Below are 16,541 nucleotides of genomic sequence, written 5' to 3'. Positions count from 1 at the left end.
TGTTTTGTAGCCCTGCAATTCATCTCCAAGACATTCCTTTATCCATGATGCTCACAGCAAATATTTGGTATGCTTTTATGTTCTTTGCTGAGATAACAACAGTTTTGTTTTCCTGGAACAAGGAACACACTGTGAACCTGGAGCATATTACTGAAATGTCTGAATATGTGGAGCAAGTCAGAAGTCCAATTTTGTGAACAAGCCTTTATTGTCCAGTATTGTATACACGAAATATTTGCATGTAAATAACATTTCTTCAGAGCTGGAGGTAGCATGAGTATACAGACAAAAACTGTGTTTAGTTTGTCCTATGAGAGATTTTGCGTTCAAATGGAGGCAATTCCCACAATTACATGCAGAGCACGTAGCACCATGTTTCTGATTACAACTGGTGAAACTAACATAGAAAACAAAACAAAACAAACCCAAAAGCCAACAGCAGAAGTGTGTATTCATTCAAAACCTAGAGGGTTTTCAATAATATTTATGCTCTGATCTTTGGTTTTGCAACATGAGGCTGCAAAAGAAAAGTAAGGTTTGGTTTGACATCTTAAATGCCGAAAGTGTTGGCAAAGTAATTGTGAGCCAATTTGTAAAGATAATTTGTCATTTTTTCTTGCCAAAATGAAAATCCTCTGAGTAACATTTTGCAACATGCCAAACACGTTATTTGATTGTAAATGAAACCTGTTATTTTCAGGTTGAGTTCCCTAAGATGACGAGGTAGGCAGTCTATTAAAAAGAAGCTATGTTTCGAATCAAAGATGTTTTGTAAAACATTAACATGAAATGTCTCAACTTACCCAAGTATTTTTACTAGTTTCTTTTAGCCTCAGATAATGACATCTAGTTCATTTTTTTTTTTCACTGAGTAGACTCTTTGTTCAAAATTTTCTTAGTTGCCACTAGGACACAAAACTCATTAATAAAATGTGTATTTTCAGTTTGACTTATGGATTTATAATTTTTACAGCTCATCCCCAGCTCTTTCCACAGTTCATAAAAGAAACTTTCCATAAAAGGAATACGAAGAAAGTTTAAAAATGCAAAGCCATAACAAATATTATTGGTGGGTTTGTGCTAGATCTCATTGAGGGTCTGTTCAGAGCGTTTTAAGACGCTATTGATTGTTGTGGGCTACCAACTCACTCCTGTTTATTTGCACGGTTTGAACAGGCAGAACTAAAGAAATAAGCATTTTTGTTTCTGAGCATGTCTCGAACTGTTTAAACAAACTGCATTTAGTAAAAGAACAAAGTTTTCATTCTCTAGTGGAATTAAAGTATTTTCATTTTAAGCACTTTTTAATTGAAGAAAGGAAGTTAAATATGAAAAGAACCTTAACTGGGAAAAAAATCCCAGGGTGATTTATTTTGAAAGCTTCAAAATAAAATGTTGACTTTTTATATATGCTATCAACACAGAACAATCAAAACTGACATAAGTCCACAGGAAATTTTGATGTGCCCAAATTCCACATTTTGCTGGAAAATATTTTATATGTGAAAAATCTTACGTTACTTCCTCCTAAGTTGCTTCTTCTCATTTATGTACAATTCATTCACAGCCCAAGAGATGGACACGATTCACAGGGCTGGCTGTGTGCACACATTTGTCCCTATAACATTCCTGACCCCTGCAGCTGCTGTTCAGGACACTTGGAAAGCAGAGTTGACTCAGGGATCCAATACCAGCTTCCAGCCGTCTCTCAGGTTTTCTTCATTTTCTAGTGCTGGATGCACCTTGTGTTTCACAAAGAAGAATTGTAGGGAGCAGAAGTTTATACTCCCTTCTTAGAGCCTGTAGGTGTGCTGGCTTGGTTGTATTACTGTAGCACTCTGGCGGTAAAAAATTATTTTCCTATATGTCATCCATTATAATAAGTTAGGCTTAAAATAACACTATTTTTTAAATGTAACAAGGATTTTAGGTAAGGAGCATTCTACAGATAACCTTAAATAGAGACAAAGCATGTATAAAAAATTCACAGGCAATGTTTTTGCCTATAGATGCCACTTATTGGGAATAGAAACAGCACCAAAACAAAAAGGCAAACCACTGAGCCACCTGGGGTAGTTTCTTTCTATGGTGCAGAATGGACAGTGTTCAAAAAGTTATGTCCCTTCTGTGTCCTAGAGCATGAAAAACTCCTCTGAAAATATAGGGGTAGGTGGACAGGAGATTAGCACATGTTTTGCCTTCTCCTTTGCATCGCTATCTGCAAGGCCTGCATAATCATCTGGGAGTTGTTCAGGATGTTGTATTCACTGAGGTTCAGCAGTCGGTGGAAATTCTCATCTGTGTACCTGACCGAGAACATGCAGTAGGGTGAAAAACGACTGGTCAGGTCAAGTTGTCCTCCCTCCATCTCAGAGCAGCAGCGCTTGACACCTGGTGAAAAAGAGTAGTTGCTGCTGTGACATGGTGTTTGTCTCAGTCAGTGACAAGCTGCCCACAGTAGCCTAAAAAGGGGAACTTTCTGCTGGGAGAGAAATCACAGGGTTTAAATGAGCTGATAATGCAGGTTGTGTATTGCCACTGCTCGCTAAAAGAACATTTTGTGCCTGAAGTGATGAGGGCAGAAGGGAGAAGTGAGGGACAGCATTGTAATAATCATCTACAGCTTACTCATGAACAACCATCTCATTAAAGCCATGGATTAGTTGAGGATATCACTCTGAAGTGGCACTCCACTAGGCACGACCAGTGCACTGCAGGACCTCTACAAACCCCAGCTGAGAGAGAGGAGTTTCTAGTAACAGAATAGCATTTAAGAGAGAAAGGAATAACAGAAACATACAGAAACTTCCAGTTCCTGCAATCCTGATTGCAGTGTCAGGGGGCCCATCATCAGGATCCACCTGTCTTTGCATTGCTCGTGTCTCCTAAATCTGCAGAAGCAGAACTTTGGACTGTACCTCCCCGCTACCAAGGAGCGAAGAAAATGCATCTTAGTAAGTGGCAGTAAAGGAGGAGAATATGGAGCAGATGGTCAGGGCAGAAAAAGAACGACAGTCCCCCACCACAGCAGAGTGAGAAAAATGACCCCCAGGCTAGTGCTGCACCAAAATCAGACACACCAATCTTGACATTGCAGGATTCAGCCTGAAAGCCAGGTTCTTGCTCCCCCACCATGATGTTTAGAAGTTTAGAAGTTCATACACCATTCGTACATGAAACTATGCCGCCTCCAGTATAGAATGAAATCCCTAGACAACAGATGTAGGGGAAAATAATCTGTGTGAGCTATACTTTTCTCAGGAAGTAATCTTTTACAATTAGCTAGCAACACATTATTTTTGCAAATGGGAGAGAGAAGATGGTAACACCATTCAGAAGACAAAGGCTGTGTCTATCTTTTTAGGGTCACACAGATGACATGAATGGAGACACTAGCTTTGGCAGGAATGGGGAAAACAGGTGTAATTATCTCAAGTGCTCTCGCATGAACCCAGCCAGCAAAGATGGCCAGTAGCAGAGAAAAAGGCTCCATCTGAGTCAGGGAAGTAGGTAGTAGTGGCTTTTGATTAATCCTTTGCCACTGCTTGCAACTTACCAGGTGCTTTGTACTCTCGGAAGGTATCATTCACAAGGGGAAGAAAAATCACGATGGGACATCCTGGCAAATCTGGATCTTGGAATATGTAGCACTCCTTCAGACTGTTCCTATCTTCTTCAGTCAAAGTAACTTTAGGGAATGGGATTTTCTGCTCTGAGTAGTATTTGTATGCCTTATCTAGAACCTGGAATATCACAGAAATGGTCAGCATTGAAATTTAATTTGGTTGTCTTAAAGCCCCCAAATTGTTATCTAGTATTAAGGTTTAGTGACTCAGACCCCTAGGGTGGGTTCCTTCTTATCAAGGGTTACTCTACACATAATTGCCATACATAGTAACCAGAATGCTAATCACAAGCTGCAAACACAATTTCAAAGTTAGAGACTTCATCCTGGAGATTTTTTTCAAACATGGAAGTATTTTGCAGAAGTTTAGGGTAAAGCATGTAGGTTTAGTACATGAAACAACCTGTGTTAAATGTATTGTATAGAATTAATTAGTAAAGAGGACCTCGGCAAGAAAATGTTTAAAGTATCTTATTATGTGCTTGGAAGCCAGGAGATAAGAAAGTTAAGAGTGAATGTGCAATTACATCTCTGTTTGTGCAGGCATCAGGGAACAGTGTTAATTGAGATTGATATTTTACTGAGAAAGTCTGAAGTACTAGGCTATACCGTACCTTTTCCCTGAAATGTTTAGTACAATATCATGTCCTACTATGTACTGTGTTATTTAGTCTGCACCATCTAACAGCAGACACTATCAAATAGGAAACAGTTTCTACCAAAGTGCTTAAAATTGCAGCAGCCTTTCTTCATAAAATCAATCTAGACAATGTATGAGGCTGAAATGAAACTTCATTACATGTATGCCCCACGCATCATATGTCTTATTAACAGTAGCACAGCTGTTCTCATTCACAAAAAATAATTTCACTTAAGCTGGCCAAGATGTTTAAGACCGAGTTTCTAACTAATCTCAGTTTCTGAGATATAAAGACCCCAACTTTTTTTCTGCAAGGCCTTATAGACTTTATCTCCATGAAACTGGAGTTTCTGAAGAATCATGCTTGTCATTGAATTTTCCTAGTAGCGACTTATTTGTCAGTGCAGAAATGATCTTCCCCTGATTATCCACCTAATTATCCACTATATTCTAACTTAAGTCAGGAGAAATAGTTTCCTCGTCTTTATGCATATTCCTGTGCAGGGTCTTGAAACCTGCTTGATTCAGCATAAAGCAGAAGAGGCTCTTCCCATCATTCTGGAAGACACCATGCTGATGTCCTCTTGAATAATTCAACATGTTCATAAACCAGCAAGAGAAATTCCAGGAAGAAATAGGAACAATATTAATAACTACATTGAGAAACATAGGGGATTGCAGTAGTTAAGAAATGAACAGCTGAAATAACTAGCAGTTCTGGACACTACTGGCTAGACATTTACAGGCAAAAGCAGAGAAAAACACATGGTAACAAGAGTCTCCTCACCGATGTGTGTGATCCAGTAGTATAACTTAAATATATTAAGACATCCACTTCCCTCTGTGGCCTTAAAAGTGGTGCACTGCTGGTATTGACGAAAAATCCAGCGTCTATCATGCCCAGATAATCAGGATTTTGCATCAGCTGGTTAGGACGTGAGTCTAACACAGTGTCTAAAAAGAAAATATTTATTGGAATAAGAAATTAGCAGCAGGAATTTTGACTGCAAAAAGAAATTAAAGGTGGAACTGACCATTCCAGAGGCCTGGTTTAGTTTAATTGCAACACCACTGGATTGTTAAATGGGTATGGGAGGAACTGCAAAACACCAGCTAAATTCCTGTTCTGAAAAATCTTCTACGTTGAGATTCCAGGCAATATATTACAGTAACTTGTCATAATCATTAATGCCAGTAGTTATTTCTAATACTTAAGCTAAATCTGCCTTGCTTTATTTCAATCATTTTTTCATCTTTTATCCATCACTGATTTGGAGAACAAAATATCCCCATCCCTTTTTTCATTTGAGTTATGCCTCCCCATCTGTCCCCTCTTCTTTGGACTACAAACCCCCATTCCTTTCGAGCTTTCTCTCGTATGTCATATTTTCTGGGATATTCCAGTTGCAGTTGAAGTCACAGGCACAGTCCTGCCAAATTAAGTCTTGCCGTGTTCACTCTTCTCTCTGCTACTTCAAATTCAGTTCTGTCAGCTGCAAGCCTACACTCTCAGCCTGGACCACAGACATCTCAGTTAAAGCACATAAACACATGCTTATCTTTAAAAACAGTCTTAAATACCTGGCAACACTGAAGTCTTAATCTCTTCTCTCTGTTCAGAAAAGAAATGTTCTTTCAGGAGATTTTTTTTTCCCCCTCCCAAGCCTGACAGGATTCTTTCCTAAATTTCCCACCCCAAATCCACCTGAAAATGCTGCCTTTTAAATATTAGTCCCCATTACCTTTCCATCTACAGAAGTGCTCATTCTCCAGGTAGTTGTTGTGCAGCTGGTAACCCTTCAGGAAGTTGTGGTGATGGGCCACAGAGAAGCGGTCAGTCAACGCTCCCCGAAGGGCGCTGGCCAGGGCGCCAGGAGGGGTGTACATGCGAGTCCTCAGTTCGTGGGGTCTTGTAGGCAACACTGGGTCCTCATCTAGAGGAGGGGAGAAAAATTGGTGAACTGTTTGTTAATTTATGTTCATTTCTGTTTGTCCTGGTGTGTCGGAGATCTCAGGTGTTCTTCGGGGATAATTCACTTAAGCATACAAAAACTGTTCTGAAGGACAGGAGTGGCTGCTGGGTGGTCTTAACCTTTGACCTGAAGACAGAAGGCTATCAGAAGCAGACTTTAGTCTTGGAAAAGGGACAATTTAAGGGAACTGATCGATTCAGAGAATGTCCTATCAGAAAGAAAGTTACATATCCTCACAGGGAGATATCATGCAACTGAGGCAAGCATGGAGAAAATGGGGCTGAAGCACATGCTCTGACCTAGTCAGATGGGCAACAACAGGGCACCACAGAGTCTATCTATTGCAACAGTGACAGCTTCTACCTGATAATCACCTATGGCTACATGAGGCTATGCTTAATCAGTAGAATGAGAACATCCCAGGAAAACCTAGGGCATACGTTCATATCTAGAAACCAGGGTGACTACATGGCAGCATATGTGGGTGAAAAGTAGAAATGGCACAAGGTGTGGTTTCTTGAAATCACAACCTGCTTTGCCAGATCAAGCGGCTGATGGTGCAGCAGAAGAGACTTGGTGGTTTCCGTGATTGCACAGATGTAGTTCTTTGGTTTTGGGATGTCTGTAATTACAGTTACTATCATATGAAATAATTTAGCAATGAAACTGGTTTCTATATTGCTTCAGAAAATATCCTCTGGGCCTCTTTTATCTTTGTGCCAGGATGAATCCAATGCTGTAATTACTGTACTGAGTAATAAAATAAAAACCCAGGAAATATTGATTAGCCCATTTATATTCAGGTTTATTCTCTGCACATCTGCACAGGCAGTAAAAAGGACTTTATTCTGTACCACTGCTTCTCGGTTCTGTAATGTTGAGTGAGAATGGACAATGCCAACATACTTCCTGAGAAATGCATGACCCCTCTAAAGCTTCCTCTTAAGGCCAGAGCCTTTTAATCAGTAGTGTTTTAGTAAGACTAGTAATTACAGCAGCATTTTCCTGATTACCCTCTTCCTCTTAGTATTTATGGTGGGAGGGGAAGTCACTATCTCTTAGGAGGATCCTATGATGCTGTCTTCAACATAGTTGACAAGGTGATGCCAAAAGGTATCCAGAAGACCAAGTGACCATAAATAAAAGACTTAATAATTTCTCACCAACTTCTTCTATTCTGTCTTGTGTCCATCTCTTCCAGAAGTCCTCTGAACTGTGGGACAGACCCCATATTTGTAATAGGTTCACAGAAAATATACTGCTCCACATACCTGCAAAGGGAATTAGTGAACACAAGGACACATTTTAACAAGAAAAATGCCTGTTTCCTTCTCTTTTTATCTCTTGGATTAATTTTTGAATGTGCTTAATTTAAATATTTTGAAACTTCCAGGCTGTTAAATTCCCCTTAACTTTCTGTGGCATTGGCTTGGGTCACACTGCCATCAGTTCTGCACCTCACCCACTGCATGGCTCGTGTATACAGTAAAGAGAGAGAAGAATGGGAGAGAAGTAAAGGTAAAGGAGAAAAAACACTCCAGAAGCAAAAGAAGAGCTCAGGTAAATCAGAGGAGTGAAATGGCTGTTCAGCCATTCAGTTTGTAAGAGCAGGTCTCACCCTGCAGCATGTAAAGGCTCACAGATGCAGTGGCTCCTGCTCCCCTCTTGTCTCCATCCAAGGTTGTCCCTCTCTGCCTCCCTACAGGGACACTGGTGGCTTTGTTGACAAAACACAATGCAACCATTACATCTGCTGTTGTAAATTTAAATATGTATTCTTACTGGTCTACCATAAATGGACTTCATAATTTTTAGTGGGACACAGAAAACAATACAGCATACACAATATGTAGAACATTAATTTTCAACTAGTGGGCCAGATAAAAAGGACCAGCCTGAGAAGCAGAGGTATTCCTTGGACTTATAGGCTGTTTAATATTATAGCATGTTTACTGAAGCCATGGAGCTTCTAAACAGCACAACTGTAAGAAGAGATGACTGAATCTGAACTCACACAGCTCTATGTTCACCTGCCAGTGACTCTGACTCTGTGGTGAAGGGATATTATTACTTTTACACACAACCCATCAGTACAAGTCAGGGACTGACCAGAGACACTCAGACACCCTTTGCTTCTGGTCTCATTTTTCATCCTGGGCAGCCTACATCTTTGGTAGATGACATCATCTACATGGGGTTGAAGTTAAACCTCACAGTTAAAGCACAGCTGCAGGTTTTCTGCACAACCAAAATTTTTATAAACTGGAGTGCAGTTAGAGAGGAATCAGAAAAATAACAAAAGAAGTGGGAAACATTCATTACAATGAAAGACTTATGGAAATTTATTCCATCTATGACTACTGAGACAGTGGTAAGAAACTGAAAATAGTTGTGGGATTTTTCACTGCTACTACAAACTACCACACACTCCCATTTCCTGGCAGGTGATATCGTAGCAGTGTTCAGTATGTTAGACCAGAAATATCTACCCTCTAGTTAACAGCATTGCCCCGTTCTGAAGTGTCAGGACAACACAATACATCACCTTGAAGGTAGCAGATCCGGGATTCGGGGAGCTTTTTTAATAAGCGCCCCATGAAGAACTCGCTTCCAAAATGCTGTGTAGGAATGAAGCAGCCATACTTCAGCAGTCCCACCTCATAGGGGGTGAACTCGACCCACTCTGCAACACAGGCACAAGGGGACACTTGTAAGGCTCCCAGGCTCTCAGCTGGGTGTAGAACAAGGGGCAGCGAGGATGTGAACCCACCTGACCTCTGTTTGCCTTTGCAAAGCTGTGCTTATCCATGACTGCCTGCAGGGCCAGGCAGCTGAGCTGGCTCACTGGCGATGGGGAGGCAGGACCAGACATGCTGCTCATGTGGTGCTGCCCATGGCAAAAGGTGCACACCGGGATCACAGCAAAGCTCCAGCTCTTACACCCCCTGTGTGCACTTACCAGTCCAGGCTTCTCCAGCGTGCACAAGGTTTTGATCTGCCCTTGCATATCCCACATCTAGGTGAAAGTACTTCCACTATTATCAATACAGTAAATTTGACTTCCCTTGAGAATTTGGTTGTGTAAAAAGACATGTACTTAGCTCTTCAGAAACAAGTTTTCTGTTAGAGGCTAATTATATCTTTATATGTGGTATATAAGAAAGGCAGAACTTTGACCTTCTTGGATGTCCTCTCAACATGAAGTGCAGTTATCTGATATAACTGCAGAGTAAGCAAAGACTGGGATAGAAAGGTCATGGACCATAATCTTCTTTTCATTCAGAAGTGGTTCATTTTTTCATCTCAACCATAAGATTTTTATGTGAATTTCTCCTCCACTTCTTCATCTCCTCCAGCTGCTTCTCCCCATGGAAAAAAATTAACAAAAACAATGAGCAAAGCAAAGATTCAGTTTGGAGTAGGTTGGATGCTTTGCCAAACTTTATGATAACTATGTGGTCGTTCTTCATGTTGAAACTATAACTAGGCATTGAGAAAAAGCAGTATTTAACTCTCAGACAATTATAATACTTCTTCCACGTGTATCAGATAACATTTCAGAAATGGCCTTTCTGGCAGGATTTTGACTGTGTATGTCTAGACAGTGAAATCCTGATCTCAATAAGCTCCTGTATTAAAACTGTAAAGCATGGATGTGATGGTTATTTCTCCAAAAAGCAACTGACACACCAGGACTGTTTTCTCCAAATGCTTCCAAGCAAAAAAGACCAAATCACAGAAATTCAGTTGCCAATTTTAGCCCCACAGGACCTGAAACATCATTCTTACCTTTGAAATCATTGGTGCTGTAGCTGTCCCGGACGTTGACTGACACATAGATCGGCAGTGGGTTCTGGCCATCACACAGTGCTTCTTGCTGATCTGAAAGTTTGTGGGGGTCTTTCTGGGTTTGAAGAAAAACAGTTATGTGAGAAAAGATGGAAACAACACATTGTGAATTCAATAGCCCCAGTGCTGGAGAAGTCAGGCAGCTCTGCCCCCCACATGCAGGAAATGCCAGAGCAGGTCCACGCACCCACCCACCAGTGACAGACCAGTCTCCCAGGATCCAGCCCAACTTTCTGCATGGGTTCACAAAGAGGCAAGGAGAGGCAAAACTACTCCTGCATAGATGTCTGTACATACTAGAAAGCACTGCCCTGGCAAGTTGGAGTAGGGGGAAGCTGCCCCTTAGGATGAGGAGCACAAAGTTTCCTTTCTCAGTACACAAGAGCTGTTCACAGTCCAGGCCTTGCAAGGGGACTGGAATATGGCTGCAAATTATTTGCATCCCACTCAGCTTCTCTTCTCAAAAAGCATATTCTCATTGAAGAGGTTTGTAAAAAACATAAAATCTCATGAACTGCTAATGAATTTAAGAGCAGCTAATTCTGGCAGATTAGGGAGATGTTAATGGTTACGTGGCAATTGTCAGCACTGTTCAAAGGGGAGGATGCTTGGCTAGATTTTGAGGGGGATCTCATCTAGCTGAGGGTAAAAGAGAGGCAGCTATTCAGCTTATACCTTTGTTTAATATGTAGTATTCCTCTCTGTATGTATTTATTGTCTGTTTACACATATATAATACTGTATATTTACTTATAAAAATAAATAAATAAACCTAAATGAATGGCTGAATGATTGCCCACACTGTAGCACATTTCTGTTTGATCCTCAACTGCTCTTCTCTTCCCACTCCCAAGTACCAAAAAGCACACAATCCTTGAACTGTGGTCCAGCTGTAGAAAAGAGGGAGTGAAATGCTGTACTGTAGGGGTAGGAAACACTTTAAATAACAAAAAACCAATTTTGTTATTGCTTGTAAATATTAATATTACTTAAACCAGCGACTGTCTGCACAGTCCTTCTCAGCAAAACTAAAATATGAACTTGCCTCCAGCATAGCTGCAGATCAAGTTACCTGCCAGTGGATGCAAATCAGCAAGCACTCTAGCTGTTTCACATGTGCTTTGTATAGTTTTTACACCATTGAAATTACTCTGGTTTGCAGCTTGAACTCTTTTTGCATGCATAATCTGCATTTTAGGCAGACTGCCCAAGACTGCTTCCACTTCAATTTAAATACCAGTTAGATTTCAAATGGCTGCACCCACAACCTTATTTATTAACATATAGGATGTGTTTTTTCCTAGGCAGACTATCAGAGTAAATAAAAAAATGTGAGAGCTTTTTGACATGGAGAACTCCACTCTGTTTTGAGGTACATTCTCTGAAATAATGGGCTAGTTTTCTCTCTATTCACTAAGAGAAAAATACATGGATGTCCAACAAATGGAATATATCCTACCCCATCATTTAGTAAGTACTCAATGATGAGCCCCCAAAGATCTATAAACGATGTCCTGTATCCCTCTTCTTGACGGTGACAAAGCTGCTTGTTGTAGTACTTCATGCGATCCATAGAGAAACAGCTCATCTTGCATTTGGTTGCTTGTTTTTGGGCTTCACCAATATGCGAGTCTAGGTCCTTCTGTGACCAGTAGGCATCTCTGTATAAGTTGGCCATGGTCCTGGAGAAAGATAACACAGACAGAAAAGGTCAAATGGAGTAAAAAGAGTCTTGAAATTTTGTGCCTTTGGGGATAGGGGTTTACATTCAGGGATTCACTTCTGCTCATACATACTCTGGTTTTGCTGCTCCATCCAGCAGAATGAACACTCCAGAGTCTACGACTGTTTAAAAGATGGCAGTGAAGGATAATGTATTTTTATGTTTTTCACTTCTTTTTTTTTTTTTTTTTCAAACAGAACTGGCAGCAGCATGGGGCAATCAGGTGTTGGGCATTCGTAGGTGCTGTGAGCAGGGAATAATGCTGCCAAGAAGAACTCAGTCCTTCTCCAAACTGACAGGTTGGAGGGGTAAGTGTGCACTGTCCTGCAGTTTTCTTTGTGTGACCCATTAGAAAGCAGAGCCATTTTCAGAAGCTACTGGGAACAACAACTGGGACACCAGTGGAGAGAGGAAGAGGTGGGATGCGACAGGCAGTCTTACATCCACAGTAACTACTTACTTAGAAATCATTTTGACAAGTGTAATTGTCATATACGTATTTAACTACTGCAAATGTTGAGTTGAAAAGCACAGTAAAGAATTGCTAATAAAAAAACCAGTGTATCAGATCAAGATGATGTTTAATGGCCCATTACTGAGAAATAGCTTGTTTCTATGTTTGAAGAAAATCTCCTGATCTCATCTGCTTTCAGAAGTTCCTCTCTGCAGCAGCGTCACTCTCAAAAGGCCTGGTCAAGCCCCCTGAGTGAGCTTGCTTACCAAGTGGTGCCAGACAATCCACTGATGTATGTTACACAGTCCAGGAGATTTAATTTCTTGAGTCCCATGAGGCTGCCATATAGTCCTGTCATTGACTTCAGCCCTCCACCTGTGGTGATGATAGCCACAACGGGGACCTGTTAGGCGGAAGAGGATGGAACATTCACACTGACAGCATTCAACACAACGTCCCAGACTGCAATTGAGTCTGGTCACCACATCAGGTCCAGGTCCTGATCTCAGAGCTTGGGTCTGTTTTCAGAAAGCAAGGCTCCGAAACCAAGCAATGACTGCAACTGCTGCTTCCCTTTGCATTAACATAGTTTCGGAGATTAACCCAAACCTGGGTTCTTGCCTGTCTCTAGGACATACGGGGCACAGATGAACAAGAAGAAACCCTTCTGTGGAGGCAACAATGTATTTTCTCTACATTTCCCACTCTTTTGCCACTTTTTTCTTAATTCACACACCTACTACTACTGTATGAAAATCCACATACCAGCCTCATGAAGAAATGCACTCCATTCACAGCCAGTGTTGTTAAGCTACTCTTATCAATGCTGTTATTCTTCAGTATTGTGAAATTACTTTAAAATAGATTATATTTACTTTAAGAAATTTCAAAACTGCAAGACGGGGAAGATATTATAAGCACTCAGAGCACTCAGAGATGTTTATCGTAAACTCTCAAAAAGGGAAGAAATCTTTGCTATGTAATGTATTTAGTCTGCACACAGTGTTTCTGAACCAAGCCATTTATGGCATAAGATGGCAGGGATGAATACACCTCGAATCTGACAAATTCCAAATTGACAGTCATGAAGGATGCAATTATTGCAACTTGTCTTTCTTGCGGTAATAATCTTTGGCAGCAGAAGCAAATGTGCTTAAGACATATGGACAAGCTGATACATGCACATTTTGATGACCACTTGCCTAGAAGAGTACATGAAGGCACTAGAAATTCAACATAGGCCACCTCCCCGCACATACGTACTTCATGATCCTGTAGATCCTGTTGTAGGTGAAAAACATTTTTCAGGGCACTTGCTACATGTCTCTTTCTTTTCCCCAGGAAAGCCATCTCCTCTGAACACAAGTCAAACCCAAAGCGCATGTCCAGGTCTTGGTGGCATGAACAATTACTAAGATAAAAACAGGCACATATTTTACATATTAACACACCATATCAATATAGGACATTGAGCAAAGATAATCTACAGCACCCTTCCCTTCAAACAGGGTGATGCCATGTGACAGGAGCAAAAGAGAATTCTGTTTTTAAAAGTAACGAAACTTAGATCAATTAGTAAGCTTAACCAGTGGCAGAAAATCTGTGTCAATGGTAAAAAGTGAGTGTATTGATTCCCATTTCACGAGATATTTTCTCATTCTAAATGTAAAATAAACCCCAGTTTTCCAAGGTTGGCAATTCCAACGTGAAGGTTATTTCTCGTTTTGAGCAACTGGAGTGGGACTACATCCCCCTCTAGCGGTGAATATCGCCGGGGAGCAAACCCAACCACCCACTGTCGGGCTTGGGTGGCCGTATAACCCCGCTGGAGGGAGGACCTGGGTGACACACAGCCCCTGGATGGGTGGAGATGGGTCACTGAGTTCAGTGGGGAATGATTTCACCCCCACTACTGTGATCTGTCTGCACATGCACAAGCTGTCTTATGGCTTAATGCTGTCAGTTGTATTTCATGTCAGCCTTGACTCAAAAATTGTGAAGCTTAATGTTACTCAGAAGAACAATTCATTTGCATCCACTTTGAAATTTAGTAAGTCATTCCTTAAAGATAGACTGTTGGAGCTTATTTCCCTGGGCATTTGTGCTCTTCCACTCACTGACCTCCCTCCTGTCACTTCGTGCCCCGTGCCCACAGGACACCAATGGGCAAGAGATCTGGCGTGGTGTCTTCAGGCCCAAGCTACCCATGGACTCCCTGCCTGGCCAGCTAGCCACGGCCAGACATTGTAAAACTGCAGGATTTTGCTTTTTCTTTCAGGGACCGAACTCTTTTCTACTGAGTTCATAATTTCAACAAAACCTGTAATTAAACTTATTTATGAGATTTCTCCACCATCAGATTTGGGTAAAATCAGCCAAATGATTGCAACTATATTTGTAAATGAAGACACGCAAGGGGAACTGAGTTGGCTGGAGCTGTAAAAGCCAGTTTCCATTGTAAATCAAGATATAAATGAACTGCTTTTAAAGTTCTCTGTATGTAAAATAAACAAATGGAAAGCATTTTTCCTGTTCTGGAATAGTGCTGGTTTTCCTATTGTCATTGATCACTTACCTTTCTGAAATGAATGATAGAAAAATTCTGCTTGAATTCAAAGTTAAGTTATTTTCCCCTTTTACTTCCTAGTCAGGCACACACAGAAAAGATCAGTTTACCCGGTTCTGTGTATCACATATGGTTATGGATAACATGGAACATCTTCATGTTTGCTGATGAGTATTAATGAGAATGTCTATAAATGTCAAATCACTAGCCACATTGTCTACCTGAACTTCTGCTCAATATACACTTCAGCTGCTACTGAACATTGACAGTTAAGAAAAAACCAAATGTTTATAATTTCTGATCAACTTTATTGTTTACTTCTGTCCATTCTGGTGTTTTAGTCAGCTTTGTTGTTTTTGTGAATTTCAGAGACTGACATTGATCAAAAATAATATACTGTGGTCAGAAGGGAAGGGTTAATGTTAAAATAAATACATGTTTATCAACATTTATTGATTAAAGCCAAATCTTCCTAAGGCTATTTATGTATAATTTGCTGTGCATGCATTTTATGTTTTATAAAAAGCATGTTCTAGTTTTCAGACTGAAAATACCTGCTTGTGTCATTTCCATGTGGCTAAAACTGTATCAAAATCAATAACCTAAGTTTTCAGGAAGAGAAGAAGAACTCTTACCAGCTTTGTGTTCTCACATTCAAGTCAAATCTTTTCTCCTGGAAAACAAGAATGTGTACTGTAATTTCTTTTATTTTTCCCTTTCTGTCTTGAGGTTGGAGCTTGATTTAGACCCCAAGAAGGTCTGGCAATTGCAAAGTTAAATGTCTGAGATCTCGGCATATACTTCCGAAAGCATTCACTTATCTTTGGTGGAACATCCCTGCCCACAAATCCCAAACACTTCCAGACCGCAGAAACCACTAGCAATCTTAGTACAGTAGGTTCCTGAGACCCATGCAGTAGGTCCTGTTTCCCATGTTATTCACAAGCTTTCTGCAGCATCCTGAAATACTATTTTTTGTATGTTTCCCGTTCTTTATGTTCTAATACACAACACATCTTTGACATCCTGGCCACAGTCTCACAGTGAAGAGCCTGCAAGTCTGCATTTGCTGCTGCCAAGACTTCATCCTGTCTTAAAACAGTTATTGCAACCTTCATAATAACTAACAAAAATATTCTATTTTGAGAGAATGTTTTAATGATTTTGAAATCTACTTCTTCACAATATGACTATTAATATTTGGACAAGATTGTCCCTAATAATCTGGAAATCTGTAGGTACTTCTTAGCAGAAACACTTTTTTTTTTTTTTATAGTAAGGATCCTTCTCTTCTATTAACTTCATTCAAAATTATACAGTACATAGATCTATTTCATGCAATAATACCATTATATTCTTTAAAATCCATACAATATTTCTAATATTTTCAATATATTTTAATATACTGTCCTTTGAAGCACAAGGTTTACTAGGGGCAAGTTTATTAACTTTTTCCTAGCTTGTGTACAAGGAGCAACTTTCAGTTTGGACCCTAATCAAAGGATGAGTCAGTGAGCCTTTGAGTAAAAGCAGGAGAGACATACTGAAGGAATCACCATATTTTCTTGTTGGTCTCTGTATCTGCTATTGGCACATAAGAGTGGCATCTATAGACTAGTTGAGACTAAAGGTCAGCCTTCTTCTGTGAAGAAAACAGTTGGAGAAACAAAGCTCCTGTTCAAGGTCTGAGAAAAAATCAGAACATTTCTCA

The 16,541-nt window shown here is 40.3% G+C and overlaps 1 protein-coding gene across 1 annotated transcript in view; it reads right to left on the bottom strand.

Annotated features, from left to right (window-relative positions):
• Positions 1-2,182: 2,182 nt before the first annotated feature.
• The window catches only part of LOC308040877 (cytosolic phospholipase A2 epsilon-like), a gene marked incomplete at both ends in the record, with an annotated part of 34,067 nt that continues 19,708 nt past the window's right edge, over positions 2,183-16,541 (bottom strand). The window contains 11 exons of the mRNA XM_080345257.1: positions 2,183-2,391; positions 3,557-3,743; positions 5,053-5,219; positions 6,008-6,199; positions 7,402-7,509; positions 8,784-8,921; positions 10,028-10,142; positions 11,547-11,769; positions 12,531-12,667; positions 13,528-13,675; positions 15,466-15,503. Coding sequence (XP_080201383.1) covers positions 2,183-2,391; positions 3,557-3,743; positions 5,053-5,219; positions 6,008-6,199; positions 7,402-7,509; positions 8,784-8,921; positions 10,028-10,142; positions 11,547-11,769; positions 12,531-12,667; positions 13,528-13,675; positions 15,466-15,503 — 1,662 coding nt within the window. The remainder of the gene's footprint in view (positions 2,392-3,556; positions 3,744-5,052; positions 5,220-6,007; positions 6,200-7,401; positions 7,510-8,783; positions 8,922-10,027; positions 10,143-11,546; positions 11,770-12,530; positions 12,668-13,527; positions 13,676-15,465; positions 15,504-16,541) is intronic.

Source organism: Nesoenas mayeri, assembly GCF_963082525.1.
Source record: "Nesoenas mayeri genome assembly, chromosome: 5".
NCBI classification, from domain to species: domain Eukaryota; kingdom Metazoa; phylum Chordata; class Aves; order Columbiformes; family Columbidae; genus Nesoenas; species Nesoenas mayeri.
The sequence above is the reverse complement of the archived record's forward strand: the minus strand, read 5'-3'. Positions and strand labels throughout refer to the sequence as shown.